Source organism: Lissotriton helveticus, chromosome 1_1 (assembly GCF_964261635.1).
Source record: "Lissotriton helveticus chromosome 1_1, aLisHel1.1, whole genome shotgun sequence".
NCBI lineage: Eukaryota > Metazoa > Chordata > Amphibia > Caudata > Salamandridae > Lissotriton > Lissotriton helveticus.
The window spans coordinates 417,746,336-417,761,303 of record NC_136057.1 but is presented as its reverse complement, the minus strand read 5'-3'; the positions used below and the strand labels follow the sequence as shown (position 1 = coordinate 417,761,303).

The 14,968-nt window shown below is 44.6% G+C and overlaps 1 protein-coding gene across 1 annotated transcript; it reads right to left on the bottom strand.

Moving 5' to 3' along the window:
• Positions 1 to 9,093: 9,093 nt before the first annotated feature.
• Positions 9,094 to 11,471, bottom strand: LOC144762306 (zinc finger MYM-type protein 1-like). Its single transcript, XM_078647459.1, has 2 exons — positions 11,351 to 11,471; positions 9,094 to 11,228 (listed from the first exon to the last, which is right to left on the bottom strand). Exon 2 carries the CDS (start codon positions 11,203 to 11,205, stop codon positions 9,094 to 9,096), a length of 2,112 nt encoding a protein of 703 aa, XP_078503585.1. The 5' UTR covers positions 11,206 to 11,228; positions 11,351 to 11,471.
• Positions 11,472 to 14,968: the final 3,497 nt, after the last annotated feature.

The following is a 14,968-nucleotide window of genomic DNA, read 5'->3' as shown; positions in this document are numbered from 1 at the left end:
AACACAGAACATACAGGGGATATGGCAACACAGAGCACAGGGATGGGTATTTGGCAGGGGGCAAGCACACGAAAGAGAGAGTTGGAAAACACATGCACTCCCATGGAGTGCGCAGCGAAAAAGAAAAGTAAGTGAGCAGTGGAAGAATACTGGTCAGCCAGTCAATAGCATGGTAAATAGGCTATGTTCCAGGGAAGGGCCACACTTAAGAGGAAGAGGAGGAGGAGGAGGCGGTAAAACCATCGAATGAGAAACAAGGAAGTAAGGCTGCCAATAAAAGCAAACAACTGAGGCAAAGGGCGATCACTGAACCGACTGTAAGTTTTTGGGATATTCCAAACGAGCTAGTTAAAGCTATATAATAGGTCAGACCTTAAAAGTATAATAAAATTGCACTTGAAGGAGGAATAGATTTAAAAAACAAAGTTTCCGTGAAGAATGTAAGTCCGAATATGTATGCATCAGCATTTATGAAAATTGCACTCATTTAACACAAAATTGAAATCAGGATATTTGTGGTGACAAGTACATGCTCTACCGACCATTTCCAGGAAAAGGGAACTTAACATGCGGCCTTCAAGTACATGCTCTACCGACCCTTTCCATGAAAAGGGAACTTAATGACATGCGGCCTTCAAACGTCTAACGGTTTTTACAATGCTCCGAATAAGTTAGCAATGGGAGCATTTTCTTGAGAGAAATTGATACACAAAAGACTTTTGAAATGACCTGGACTTGTGCTGACATCAAAAACCTATTAATCAGTTGAATACCCAGAGGACGTTAACCTAATATATTGGACCAGGTGGTTGTCCAAACTTGTGATTGAGCCTTACAGATTCGGATTGCCGCTTAACAGTCATTGATCTAGAGATAGTTTGCCTGCATCCAGGAATGGATGGCTGGCAGGGAACTTTACTGGGGCAGGGGACTGTCAAACCACCCCATCAATACGAAAGAAAATCTGGGTGTCAACCACAGATATAATGAAGCAGAGACAAAAGTGATTTATCAGTTAATAGTAAATCAGGAAAAACAGCTGACACTAGCATTGAATATAGCAGTGCTTAAGGAGGCGATCTGAGGACCTCAGAAAGAAAAGGTAAATTGAGTGTGAAAAGAAAGGGAGAAGCACTACCTCATTGCGTAATTAGTCAAAAAACAACTAAACCAATGGAAAAATTGTTCTCCCTACCACCAAAGTTGCCAAAAAGTTGACCAAGACGGCATGTTCAATTTTGTCCAATGCTGCCAAGAGATCCATTGACGTGAGAGCACTGACACTACTGCCATCAAAACACTGATATAACTCATCCACGAGAGCAACGAAAATCCACTTGATAGATTGAATATCAAAGAATGAATGACAGTAGAAGAAAGAAAGAAAGGGAACAGGGTAGGCATGGTGAAACATTATAGGCGGCCATGTCAGACTGCTCACTACAAATATGTGAATCGCCTGTACACTCTACAACTTTTTTTTCCGTTTGCCTCCAATATTTACAGAATGTAATTCCTTCCAGGTAAGAGGTGCTAGGTCACTCAGCAAGTATTAAATAACTGTTCCAGCCACCTAAGGAGACGAGGGGCAGATGCCCTGAACACAGCTTGCACCATTGTTGGTAAAGACAGTTTACCCCTATTTTAGGATTGTATTTCCATCCCACATTCTCATACCTGCCAACTGGTTCAATGCCATCTAGTGCACACCGAACACAACTTTGTATTCTGCTAATTGCAGGTATTATTTCTCCAGACATTAATGTCCTAGCAGAGCAATTGTATTGACCCCAAAAAATCAAAAGTGACTAAAAATGTTGTGTGTGACTTTGGACCACTTTCCAGCTATGACTAAACTCAGCAAGGAGGCATGCCTTAGTCACATCCAAATACCAGCCCCTAATCTGATGCTGCCAGGGGATCCTGCCCCTTTCCTTTTCCTTCCATTCAAATGTAACAGCTGGGGCGGAAATTCCCTTTCCAGCTAAATGCACAGCTTTAAAAATGATATCCAAGGTTTTATGGAACTAGTGAGTCATTAGAAGCTGATGAAAGCCCACAGCCACCAGCAACTCCCCAGAGAGTGCATGTGTCAGCCCTGAAGTGGGTGGCATGGGCAGTCTGGCCTTAGCAGCTGCAGCATTAGAGGTGCCCGCGATGGAGGGCGGAGGGAGAATGCTGTGACCTGTGCAGCCGCTGCAGCAATGTGTTCACCGGAGTGTGGTGCAGCTGCTGCAGGGCAAGTGATGCCCCGATAAGGGTGGGGGGGGGGGGTGGGGGGGGGTAGAGAAGGGTCTGGTCATTGCAGACATATTAATGCAGGTGTCAGTACACGTGCCATTCCTGCAGGAGGCCGCCATGGATAGTGGGATGACCTTTACAACCGCTGCAGTACAGCTTGCTGCATTAAAGGGCTGACGAAGTGTAGTGTGGCCCGTCAACCGCTGCAGTACACATGCCAGCATCTGAGGGGGTGTCAGGGTGTAGTGTGGCCCTTCAGCCGCTGCAGTACATGTGACAGTAGCAGTCGGGGTGTAGTGTGGCCCTCCAGCCGCCACGTGCCAGCACCAGACGGGGTGTCATTCCGCATATATATTGCAGCAGTGCAACACAAGAAGCTCTTGTGATAAATCACCTTCCCAAATATCATGCCACTTACTCGGTTATACTAAAATAGCTTGCAAGGCAAAGCTTTTAAGGTCACAATTACAAAGGGGTCAGGATGGGACAGGGGCCTCTGTGCAGCAAATCAGGAGGGTTGTAAAAAGTACTACATCCCCACTCAGAGTATTTAACTCCTTCACACACCTTGCTATGCTGTACCAAGGGTAAAAAATCAAATGCTGAAGCATGTTTTAGCACAGGAGCACCTGGGCCTGCAAACCCTACAGTGCAGAGAGTTCAGTTTTAACCGAGCAAAAAAGTCTTATTTAAAAGTCCATATGATAAACCCACCTACTTAAAATGTCGTGGAGCATGGAAATAAGGCAGAGATTAACATCACCTCAACACTGGTATAAACGCCTCTGCACATCAATACAGACAACTAATGATAAACATGATCGCCGACTTCTTATTCCACATATTCATGAGAAAAGTCCTGACTCGGGCAAAACTGCATTTTCTGACCGTGGAAACATAGCTACTGTATTAGGAATATTGCCTCCGATTTAGGATAAAAATCTAAAGGCGTGTCTAAGGAGCAACTCTGGCTTGTCCTAATTTTGCCCCAAAACAAACAGTTGCTACATCGGAGTGGTGTAATCTTCACCTAAGAAATAGAAGCAACAACTGGAAGCAGGTGCTCAGATGTCAATTCAATCAAACCCTCATATGCCCTCACATGGCACAGGATCAGTGCCTGCGCAAAGCCCACCAGATATTTTCGATAGCTCCGCAAAACATACTAGACATCACTGGATACACATCTCGATCCGGACATTGATCATTGAAGTATAGCAAGAAGTAAAACGATGTCAAGGATCTACTCATATATGTGTACATTTAAAAAGCATATTTCGGGGGAGGCTATTATTAGCCCTATTTTTAAAGAGGTTCACAGTAGCAGTTATCTTTTTTATAAAAAATTACATTTGGTTAAAAATTGTCCTTCACATGAGCAGAGCAGGCACAACACAGGACCATAAGTAAGAAGTAGGGGGAACTGGTGGCCAGTCGTTGAAGAATGCCTGGGTGTATGAAATTTCAGGTTATCCCCTTAACACATGCGAAGTTCATTTAGTCCCAGATTTATATTTGCAGTTTCGTCCTTAGCATAAAGCAAAACAATGAGAGAAAACTATACTACAACTTGTTGACACCAGACACGTGGAGATGTAATCAAATGTTCCCTCCATGCACAGAACACACCTACAGTGTATTGCTTAAAGAAACGGTAATGCGAAAGCGTGGACTTGTTTCTCACTGGACGTACTGAGAGGATGAGTTAAGCTGGCGACCCATAGCACAGCATGCTTATCTAAATATAGAGAATCCACTCACTGGCGCGCACTCACCTCTACTCTCCCTCCCCAAGCTCCATTATACATCCCATGGTTTTCTCGGCCAGTCCCAATTCCTTCAGCCAGGAATACTCGCATTCGTATGCACAATGGCGAGTAGAGACTAGAGAGGTCAGCCGCGCACCGTAAAATGGCCAATCACTGCATGACTACATGAAGTCACACACAGTGATTGGCCACTATGCAGTGTGTGTGCACCACCTACGAGCGGCATCCAATAATGGATTGCCCTGCGGTGACCGACCAATCTTGGCGCTGCAAGCAGCGCCAGGATTGGCTAGGGGGGCTCATGAATGCTCGCCCTGTGTCGCCTTTGTAAAGCCGGGGGCTGCGGCCAGCTTAAACACGCACCCCCCTATGGGGGAACACTTATGCACATGCGCGGGCAAGTTTCTGCTCCAAGCATCACTTGCACGCTAGATACCTTGGCTGGCTGTCTGCTGCTGCAGCTGACTGCGTCACGTGGTCGGGGACTTTCCCTCAAGCTGCGTAGCAGACCAGACCAGCCCCCCTGCACTCAACACTCCTGGAGAACTCGGGTGCTTCCCGGATTCCCGGCGGTGCTCGCTCAAACTTTTTAAACAACAGTCACCAGTTTGTTTTATTGCAGCAGCGCGTCCATGGGGCTTGTGGGGCTACGCCCCTACGCCCCAATGGACGCACCGCGGCTGCAGATTCTGCTGCCCAGTTTCGGCTGCCTTTTCAGAGACCCATCTACAGGCATGCTCATTGTCTCTCCCCATCAGTGGCGCTCTCAACAAGGATGGAGTGCACAATTTCTAATCGAATGCCAGCCAGCAACATGTCACCTGTCCCTTCCAGAGGCCGATTTTTAGGTAAGCTCTGGAATCTGAGAAAATGGGAGATTCACATGGGCATCTGCTGCACATGTGAATAGCGGGTGGAAGTGAGGGGAGGTCACCATATTAGTGAGTGGGGAGTACGGTACTCAACTTTGTAAGTGTCTCATATGGTTTGATAAGGATCATTAGCGCCTGTATAAGGGTATGAATCTGCATTATACCTATATATTGTAGATACTGACAACAGTCTTTTGGATGACCCGGATAGGACTTTCCCCTTGCTTTTGAGAAGGCTGGCAATCGACCCCTTCAACCTCCCCACGCCCCCTCACCGGTGGCAGTGACCCCACCTGTAATACACATTTTTTATGGCAGTCAAAGTGAATGTGTTACTGGGGCCAAAAGAGCGGTTTGGAGGGACACCGGTCTAAGAGGAAAACAGGTGGCACCCAAAGAACATGGTTTGCTGTATACTGGAGCATGGAATCAAAAGTAAAGGGGAGCACCAAGTCGGGTCCAACCCCACATTCCAGAAAGCACCATCACTGGGGACCTGAGTCCATTCTTTTTTCTGTGGGGAAGCAGGCCTGTGCCATTCACATGAGAATGGGTCCATGGGTGGGCGTGAGCTGTTAGAAAGATGGGCTGTACTTTCATAGATATGTAAAATCCGATACAGTTGTATACTATGGTGGGTTAGTGATGATCATAAATAGAAGGAAAGGTAGCTTGTCTACCATACTAAACCTGAGGTACCCTTTGAGTTTTCAATGGAAATGCTGTAAGAAAGTAAGTCCACCCCATTAAACACTAGTGGCCCTGAGCCTTATCTGATAGTAATCTGCTTGACATGCGACTAGAAATGTATCAGGATCCGCTGCTGTGTTCCTTGAAGTACAACTTTATAATGCGGTGACGCGTGGCTTGTTGTACTCAGTACTTATGGTGGTACTATGTTCCAGCCACCTATCTGCTTGTTTAAGCTAAAATATTATCATTTTATAGACTTTAAAATATACTTTAAATACTATTGACTGAAATTAGAGCTATATCTGTGCCCTTTGTGCTTCTAGTGTCTGTTAGATGTTTGTTAATAAGGTTATTGAGTGCTCTTCGGGGATTATTTGCAATGGTGTGTAAGGGCGAAGTAGTGGTAGTAGTGGGCAGAGGCAGAAAAAATAGCAAAACTGAATCAACCTCTTTGGAAGAGAAACGTTTGACTAGATGACTGACCATGGGAATACATTTCTTAGAGGAAAGCGAAAAGACCAGGAGGGGCACTAGCATGGATGTTCAAAGACAGAGAGTTCGGGTAATTGTGAAGTGCTACAGACGAAGAATCGTGCTTTGGCTTATGATAAAAATGTGACAGGCCCGACATTCATTCAGTTTGAAATAATAATGTACACTGAGACTGATACTAGGCAGATAGGGAAATTGCAGAACTACATTGGTAGGAGAAACGTACTGAGGTTTGACGAACAAAAAAAACTGAGAGAACCTCTGATGGTTGAGGAAATATTAAACACAAAGGGGGATTTTACCTCGGGTAAGATTCCTAGACCCAGATCTGTTAAAGTATATTCCAGATCATTAGATAAAAGGGAGCTCAACCAAGACTAACAAATAAAAAGTGTCATCCCCAAAAAGTGACCACTTAAATAATAAGAACTTCACCCATTACAGCAGAGGGTGCTACCTTGTATATATGTATCTTGGCGGTGAAGTCATTGGTGACCCCAGGGTCCTAGAACCTGTCTATGATTCAACTAGTTGTAATAGTTTGTAAAAGAACCAGATGTACTATGGGGCTAGTCTCCTCTGCGTGCATCAGGGTAAGTCTTTTCTTAGAGGCCTGTATCTCTAAATCCACTGGTCACAGTCAAAATTCTCCAGTGGTCCCAAAGGACAAGGCACACCTACAGAAGTCACTGATCCAAGTTGGAGATGGGCTTTTATGCTTGAGCCCTGACTGCAACTTCAGAGCTCAATATCTCTGGAACTATAGTGGCAAAACAAATTACAACAGTTCCATGGCGACGTCTTCCTGCTAGCTAGGGTCTGAAGGTCAACTTTCTACTTGTTATCCTGTGGCTGAGGAAGGGTGGTACAGGAACCCTACAGGAACAGAAGGGGTTTGGGAAGGTGAAGCTTCACTGCTTTCAGTGGTGGGAGGCAAAGATGCAGCTTGTCACAACTGTATTGCAGGGGTCTGTTGATATGCACAGTCCAGGTCTTCCTGCTGCATGTAAGCTATTAGAGTTCAGAGCATCAAGGTGACTCTGCAGGTATACTGCAACACGAAAAGGGTTTAAGGAGATTTTGAGACGGGCGGGTATCGCCTCCCAACAATAATCATCAAAAACACAACAGGATGCCTGGGTCTATAGTACTATATGTGTGCATTTAATGGACATAGGACTATTTGGAGTCTCCTGCATTCATTCATTTTACAGATATAGTACTATAAACTCGGCATCCTGTTGTGTTTTTGACTGCAGGTTTCCCACTTCCTAGGAAAGAAAGAAAAGCAGAACACCAGATATTCCACTCCTGTTCTTATACTGATGTGTGTACCTGTTCTACCGGCTGCACAAAATCAACTACCAATTTATTGTCACAGTAAGTAGATGTGGTGGTAAGAATAGTAAATCCGGCCTTCCCTGTATATGCTTCTCTTGATGGTTTGTTAGTAGTCAATATTCTAGAGTAGATTGAAGTGCACATCCATATTAATGACCTCGAGAATTTAACATACAGCTTTGTCCATATGATGGCGATGAGTTAACCAAATTCTGGTTGATGAGTTCAGGACTCAGACCGTTATGGTGGCAAAGGCAAGACACTACAGTAAGCAGAGGGCCAGCACATATAAAGATTCTAGTATGGCAAGGTTCTAGAACGCCATTCTTTCGTGTTGCAGGGCTGATTTTGCTGGCTTCTGAAAGCTGAGTCCCCAGCCAAACCAGTTCTAGCTGGTTCTAGGTGAGAGGTTTACTGGGTTCAGACACAGGCCTGCATATTTTTCCATTGCAATGAGAGTTGGCAGTGATGTGGGAGACGGGTGACTTTCACGCAGTGCAGGGGAACTCTACTCTGGGTAAAGGGAATTGGCTACAGTTGTCCTTTAAGTACGAGATTCAAGATTGGACGACAAGAAAAGGGATAGATGCATGCTGATCAGGGGCGTAACACAGGCCCACGCATCCCCCGCAGTACGGGGGGGCCCTCAAGCTCAAGGGGGCCCCCTCAGCGCTGCACTTCGGCCTGAGAGCTCCTAATAGAGTCCGGAGGGCCCCCTCCACGTACCTGGCAGGGGGGCCCCCTCAATTATCGTTACGCCACTGATGCTGATATATCGAAGGTGGACATAAACATTTATACAAATGTGAGTGCTGCAAGCACACAGGCTCCAAACGTACCCCATAATTCACAAGTCCACCTACACATCCATACATCACCGGTACACACACATAATATTGCCAACAACCTGGACTTAGTGTCTGCATCATCACATGAAAAAAGGGAGATGAAGCAAAGAAAAAATAAGCCCTGCAAGGTGATTGAGTGACTGGACTAGTACATGGACATGTGTTTGTGGTAGTTGCAGAGTCATGAGCTACACCTGCAGTGCTCAGCTACATTCAAAAGCCACACCCGCGGAGAGATGCTTCACCCCGCCCCCTGCGAGACTCATGGAAATATTTAGCAATATCTTAAGAGTTACACCTGCAGACCATAGCTCCAGACCATGGCAGCATCAACCCTCTTCAAAACATGTGGCAGGGCGGAGCAGCAGTATTCATGCCATGTCCTGACCCTCACTTTACTTCATTGTATATGAAACCAGAGAAAAGCTCACTGATACTTACATGCAGTGGCGGCTGGTGACATTTGAAAGTGGTAAGGCGTAAAATGAAAAGCGTACTGCACCGTAGCGAGCGAGCGGAGCGAGCGAGCCCGAACCCCTTAAGGAGTGTTTCCGGGGGAATTCCCCCCGAGAAAAATATGAAAAAAGAGTGGACAAATGGTGCATTTTCATGCAAATTTGTGAAAGCAGGAAGGTTAATAAAGCAATTGTGAAAGTGCAGTTATTACATTAATAAAGTGGTGTCATATAACATAGGTAGCTGCTTATTCATCTTCATAATAACCACAGAGCTTCATAACAGACTTTGGAACACAATGCATTGCTGAGTACCTCACAGATGTATTTTAATAACAAACAAATAAACAGGACGCAAACTAGCAGCATTTAAATAGAGTGTTCACTTTTTGTAATGAAAATCTGCACGTTTGTTTTTCATGGACGCAAACTTCTCAATGACTTGAACATTGAAGTCTGGTATTCTTTTAACTAACTCACTCTCTATGGAAAGCATTGCTAAGGCATTCAGCCTTTCCTGAATCATGGTATTTCTCAGGAATGTTTTAATTCTATTCAAAGCGGAAAAGGAACGTTCCGCCTCTGCTGTTGTCATCGGTGTGGTGATGAGTATTTTTAATAAAGTCACTGTTTCTGTTAGTGTGTTTTGCATATTAAGGTTCAGAATTAAAGCAAGCAAAGAAATTGCATTAGTGGCCTGCCGGTATACATGCATTCCATACAGTACAGTTAATTCTGTTCTCAGATCCTCTTTGTTGAGCATAGGGTAAGCATCCACAGCGGTATTCAGTGCTTGCTCAGGGAAGGAAATATCATATTTAGCAAACAGATCACTTTTTAGTAATGTGGCACTCACCAAATGCTTTTTAAAAGAAAAGCGTTCCTTTGCCTGCATAATTATAGTGTCACATATCTCTTTGGAAATTCGGACTAGACTGCTGATGTCTTTTCTGCGGTTAGAGAAAGTAGAATCATTTGGCAGTTTGCTGTCTAAATTGTCAACCTCTTCTCTGACTTTCGTTATGCTTGTGACAAAGTCGTTGATAGCTGTTTCCACATGGATAGTATCTATTTCACGTTTTTGTAACGTTTCATACAGTGTTTCAACTTTTAGCATTATTTCAAAAAACAAAAACAGCAAAAACTGAAACTCCCTGTCTTGCAGTGTTCTAGCAAAGCCACGGGCCTCATTCCGGCTTTTGTAGTCAAACTCTTGATTGGCTTCTACGGTGTCAAAAATTTTTTCAAGATCAACCCTATATTGGTATATTAGGCGGATTGTACGGATGTGAAAATTCCAACGAGTTGGGCCTCCCTTTGGAATCCTTCTGTTAACAATGGTATGAAGTACCTCCGTTCTTTTGGGGGAGCGTGAGAAGAATGCTGTCATTCCTCCTACATCCAAGAAGAATATCTTTGCCTCAGAGATCTTTGTTACTGATTGTTGCATAATCAGATTTAGTTGGTGGGCATAACAGTGCACGTAATGGGCATTAGGGTACACATCTTTAATTTTTTTTTGTACTCCACCGGAGGTTCCACTCATTACTGCAGCACCATCGTAGCTTTGTGCAATCAGTTTTTGTTTTTGAGGCTGCTCTGGAAAAATGAAGTTTAGTTCCTGTAGAATAACTGAAGAAATGCTTTCTGCACAAGCGTCTTTTAAATGGGTGAATCCATAGAAGCGTTCCACAACTTTGTTGTCACTGTCAAGGTACCGAAAGACCAATACTGACTGTGTATTCGTGGCCACATCAGTGGTGTCATCAGCCTGAATAGCCACAAAGTCTGTGTTTTTCAGCTGTTGTACGATAGTGCTTTTTACAATCTCTAGCATGCACTCAAGCAGTTCATTTTGTATGATTTTCGAGGTGCCCTTGAAGACTGTAGCACTTGATAGATGTGCTTCGAATACATGGTCTATGCTTGCTATTAAGTCCACAAGCCCTAAGAATATACCAGGATTTGCAGAGCCTTCCGATTCATCATGCCCTCGTAAAGCCAGTTCAAAATCACCACAGAATCGAATGCAGTCAATGATTTTTGATAGCACGTGTCTATTCCTATCAACTGCTTCATTGTGCTTCCGTATATTTGTTTGGTAGGCCTCGCTTATGTGGGCTTCAATCGGTTTATCTCCCAACATTCCCAGTCTTGTCAGATTTTCCATATGTGTTTTCGTGTGTGCATGCTTCTTTACTTTATCTGACAAATGCTTCAAGTCTTTTACTCCTTTTTTGGTCCAAGGAGTTTCACCACCAAACAGCAGGCAGGGGAAGCAGAACAGAGTATTTGTTGAAGGACATCCTGTAAGCCAATCAACTTTTTTGTACCAGGTGTTTGTGAAAGAACGTGTGTAAAGCTTCCCTCTGTCAAGGGAACTTTGTTGTAGGTTTAGGTCTGGCCGGTGAGGTCCTAATTGTTTTACAATTAGTTTGTCTTCACGTTTCAGTCCAAGGAACGGCTTTGCAAGTAGATGCTCTACTGTATTCATGGTGTTACCAATGTTAGTGTTACCTGTCAATAATCAAAGTACAACGTATGAGGTTTGGTGCATGTATTTAGACGCCACCCACCATGTACACAACTTACATAGCCCTTGACTACTAGAATGTAAAATATAGCAGCAGTTTCCTTACCTTAAACACTGGGGTTGTTGGCTGTGTTGTAGCGGAACAGGAGGCTGGCGCCTCTTCTTCTTTGCTTGATTTGCCCAAAAATTAGTTCGGCAGCCTGAGGCTTTACCAAATGCTGAAAAGCAAATACAACAAAATGTAGTTGTGTCAACCAAACACACAGACTTTTAACAAAAGCATTCAAACTGTAAAATATGGGCAGGCATGTACAGTGGTGTAAAGGAAAAAATGAGCCCCCCTAAAGAATGTGCTGAGGCACCCCTTAGTGATCACATCACGATGCATTTCTTTGATCATAAGTGGCTCTTATTACAGAAAAAGTTGGAGACCCTTGGCTTAAGTGATCCACAAAGACTTGACCCTGTACACTGCACATTACATTTGGGTTGTACATCAGGTTTCACCTTCTTATAACAATACATGTGAATTTTACTAAGTGCGCTAATGGAATTCCTTGCATTGACCAGTACAGTATAGGGGGCACACTTTTGGTTCCTATGTGTAGTCGACATGCAGACGACGATTATCTGATTTATTAAGGGACTCAGATCACACTCCTGGAAAGTGGTTAAGCCTGCCTTAGCATTGCTTTTGTAGGCCATGTGGACTTCTAGAAGGTTGACATGGGCAAGCTGGCATAAGGTCTGTAGTCTGGAGATGAACATGTCACAGTCATAGACATGCCATTAGGAAAACGGACACTGGAACCAGGACAGCTTTGCACTTTGGCACAATTTCGATAACGATAAAAACACATTCTGTGTAGGATGTTGGAGTACTGCCTAACACACAACAGCTGTAGCACCTAGTTAGCAGTTGATCTATAAATTATAGAGGTAAAATCTTCTCCAGTGAAAATCAATGTTCCTTTGAAACAATACATGCACTATGGAAAATATGCAACAAATACAAATTCAAAGGAAGACTGAAAACTGGTATTTTGTTGTTTTTGTCATTGCATCCAGATATATGATACAACAAGTAACATCATACTTACAAGAAGTCAGGACTACTGGCTTTGTCGAAATTGGCCCTCCAAAATTGAAAATAGGGCTAGGCTAATTCTTTACACAAAGCATGCACAAATACTGCTTGCTGGCTTACATTATTTCCCAGTATATGCTCGATGTATGATATTGGCAGAAAAGCGCTGAAATTGGCAGAAAAACAATGAGACAGCCAATCTGTTGCACATGTGTTACTCACCATAGGTAAAGCAGGGGCACGCACTTTTAGTCGTACAGTTTATATTATTTACCTCATAAATAGCGGGGGTTTTCAACTTATTCATTTGTCCTTTGGCTCCACAGCTGGCTTTGGTATAACCAAGAAGCAAAAAAAAAAACGACCATGAGAAGAGAGCCATGTCGAGGTGGGAAATATTGAAACCGACAGGCACTAAATGAATGCATGCAAAGAAAGGCATACACAAATTATGGGTTAGCTGAGCTCACTGCAGGTCATGCCTTCCTTAAGCTGATATGGCATTTTTGGAAGGAGATAAATAACAGTTCGTATATTTGGTTCAAAGTGAGGCTTGCTTACATGGAGGACAAATGGATGTTGTTAAATCTTGTAACGTTATACCTTTGGGAATAGCTGGGCCCTGCAGAGTGTAGTCCAGTGGAGTGGTATTAATATGAGGCGTTCTGCTTCATACAAAAAAAATGCTGGTAATCACTGGAGGCAGAGCCAAGAGGCAAGTTGATTGAACATTATTGTCATAGAAGCTTCTAGATTCTTCCTCTGGAAACACGATCTATTTTCTTTCCCTCTTCTCTATTCTGCTTTCCCCACAGACCCTTCTAGGCCTGTTCTGCTTGAAGTTATACACACATCACAGTGATTTGCAGTGATGCTGATTGTTTTTAACCATAAGATAAATCGCGCGTGGCTCGAGGACATTTTCATTTTCCTGGGCCCTGCTTGTCACGCGATGTTCTCTTTCCCACCACCAGTACAGTAAAGCAGTACTTCACACTTGAGAGTGCAGTGACACAGGATCATCTAATTTAGAACGCGTGGTGCTTTCGCAGAGCTCTATCTCAAACTGAGTTGCTGTCTGCTGATGTGACCGCGGACTGTTTATTCCTTGGCTGCTGATCAGGTGGATTGTTAAAAAAAAACATTAAAGCACCTTGCATTTCTGATTATTAATGAATTTGGGGAAGCGTGTAAGATTTCTTTCTTTTCACTGGATGGCCCTTTAAAATGGCGCTAATGGCGCAGCTGTGCGCCTCTACCTGCTATGTGGAGAACACAGTCAGAACCCCCCACGCCCCCGCTCTGACAGTGTGACAGGTGGGTGTAGGCCGCAGAAAAGGTGGCCTCTCAGGAGTTGAGGAGCCCGGAGTGGAGGCGCAGGCGGCCCAGCATCGAGGGATGCTTCAGAAGTCACCGAGCACAAGAAACCAGCCTCAAAATGAGGAAACGGGGCATGTGACACGACAGAGATTAGGAATGTGCACCCGGGGGCTTCCTGGCAGCCCTGGTGCCACCTGCCGGAGGGGCTGCGGTGGAGGTGGGTGGAGGCCACGAGAACCGAGACGAGCATATCCGGCCTCCTTCCTTCAAAAGGCAGCGAACATGCGAGAGCAACGCCTGTGGCTTCAAGCTTGCATCATTTCAGACTCCGATGGCTGCTCTGAGCCCACGGTTGACACCTACCTGGTTTTTTTGCTGGCCTGGCATGTATTTCTAAGTCCAGGCTGGAAGAAATGCGGGGGAAATCAGCGAAATGTGGCATTTTCCTTGTGCAGGATACACTTAAAATGGAAAACACAAATAGAAATCCGCAAATAATGATTGTAGTGCTGTGTAAATCGTCTCAGAATGAATATTATGACAAAAAGAGGGATGTTGGTCATTTTACAAAAGAATTCTGGCAACTTTAGACATTATTTTTCACCTAGCAGCTCTTGGGTATTCCACTCTAGCAAGACGGAAATACATGCCCTTAATGACTGACACCCGCCACTAGCTAGGCTTCATTTCGAGAGGTCTCGTCGTAGTGGCCCAGTCTCAGTGTGGGCATGGGTGGACTCCTCCTTACCCAGCCTCATCCCTTGTCGTGGCACCGTCCCTTGGAGCCTGCTCTGATCGATGCACGCACCGCTCCTTCACTCAGGATTACCCCACCTCGCTGCACACCAGACTAGGAAACTGCAGCGCGCTCTGCCGAGGCTGCAACTGGCAGCTGAAACCAAACCACTGCAGGCCGCGGCGGCACAGACTGCTGCGGTACTGCGTGGAGAGCACGGCGTGGGGCTGCCACCTAGTAGTATTTCACCAGCAGGTCTGTGACAAGGCCAGGGACTAGGGAGAGAAACTATAGTAAATAGCTAGACTCAGAACATTGACTACTGTGACTGTCGGTTTCTCAGTCTAAAAATAGTCCCAGTTTGAAACAGTGAAATTATTGTGATGGGACAGCTGTAGCGTTAATGAGCCTTTTAGGGTGAGACTGACTCACTCAGTGAGGCCAGGCATCAGTGTTAATAATGTCGCATGCAGTACTTTTAAGTATATGATTCCTCTTCTTAACTCCACGTCATAATACGTGCACCGTGTATGTATGTATGTATGTATGTATTTCGATTTATATAGCGCACTAATCACCCA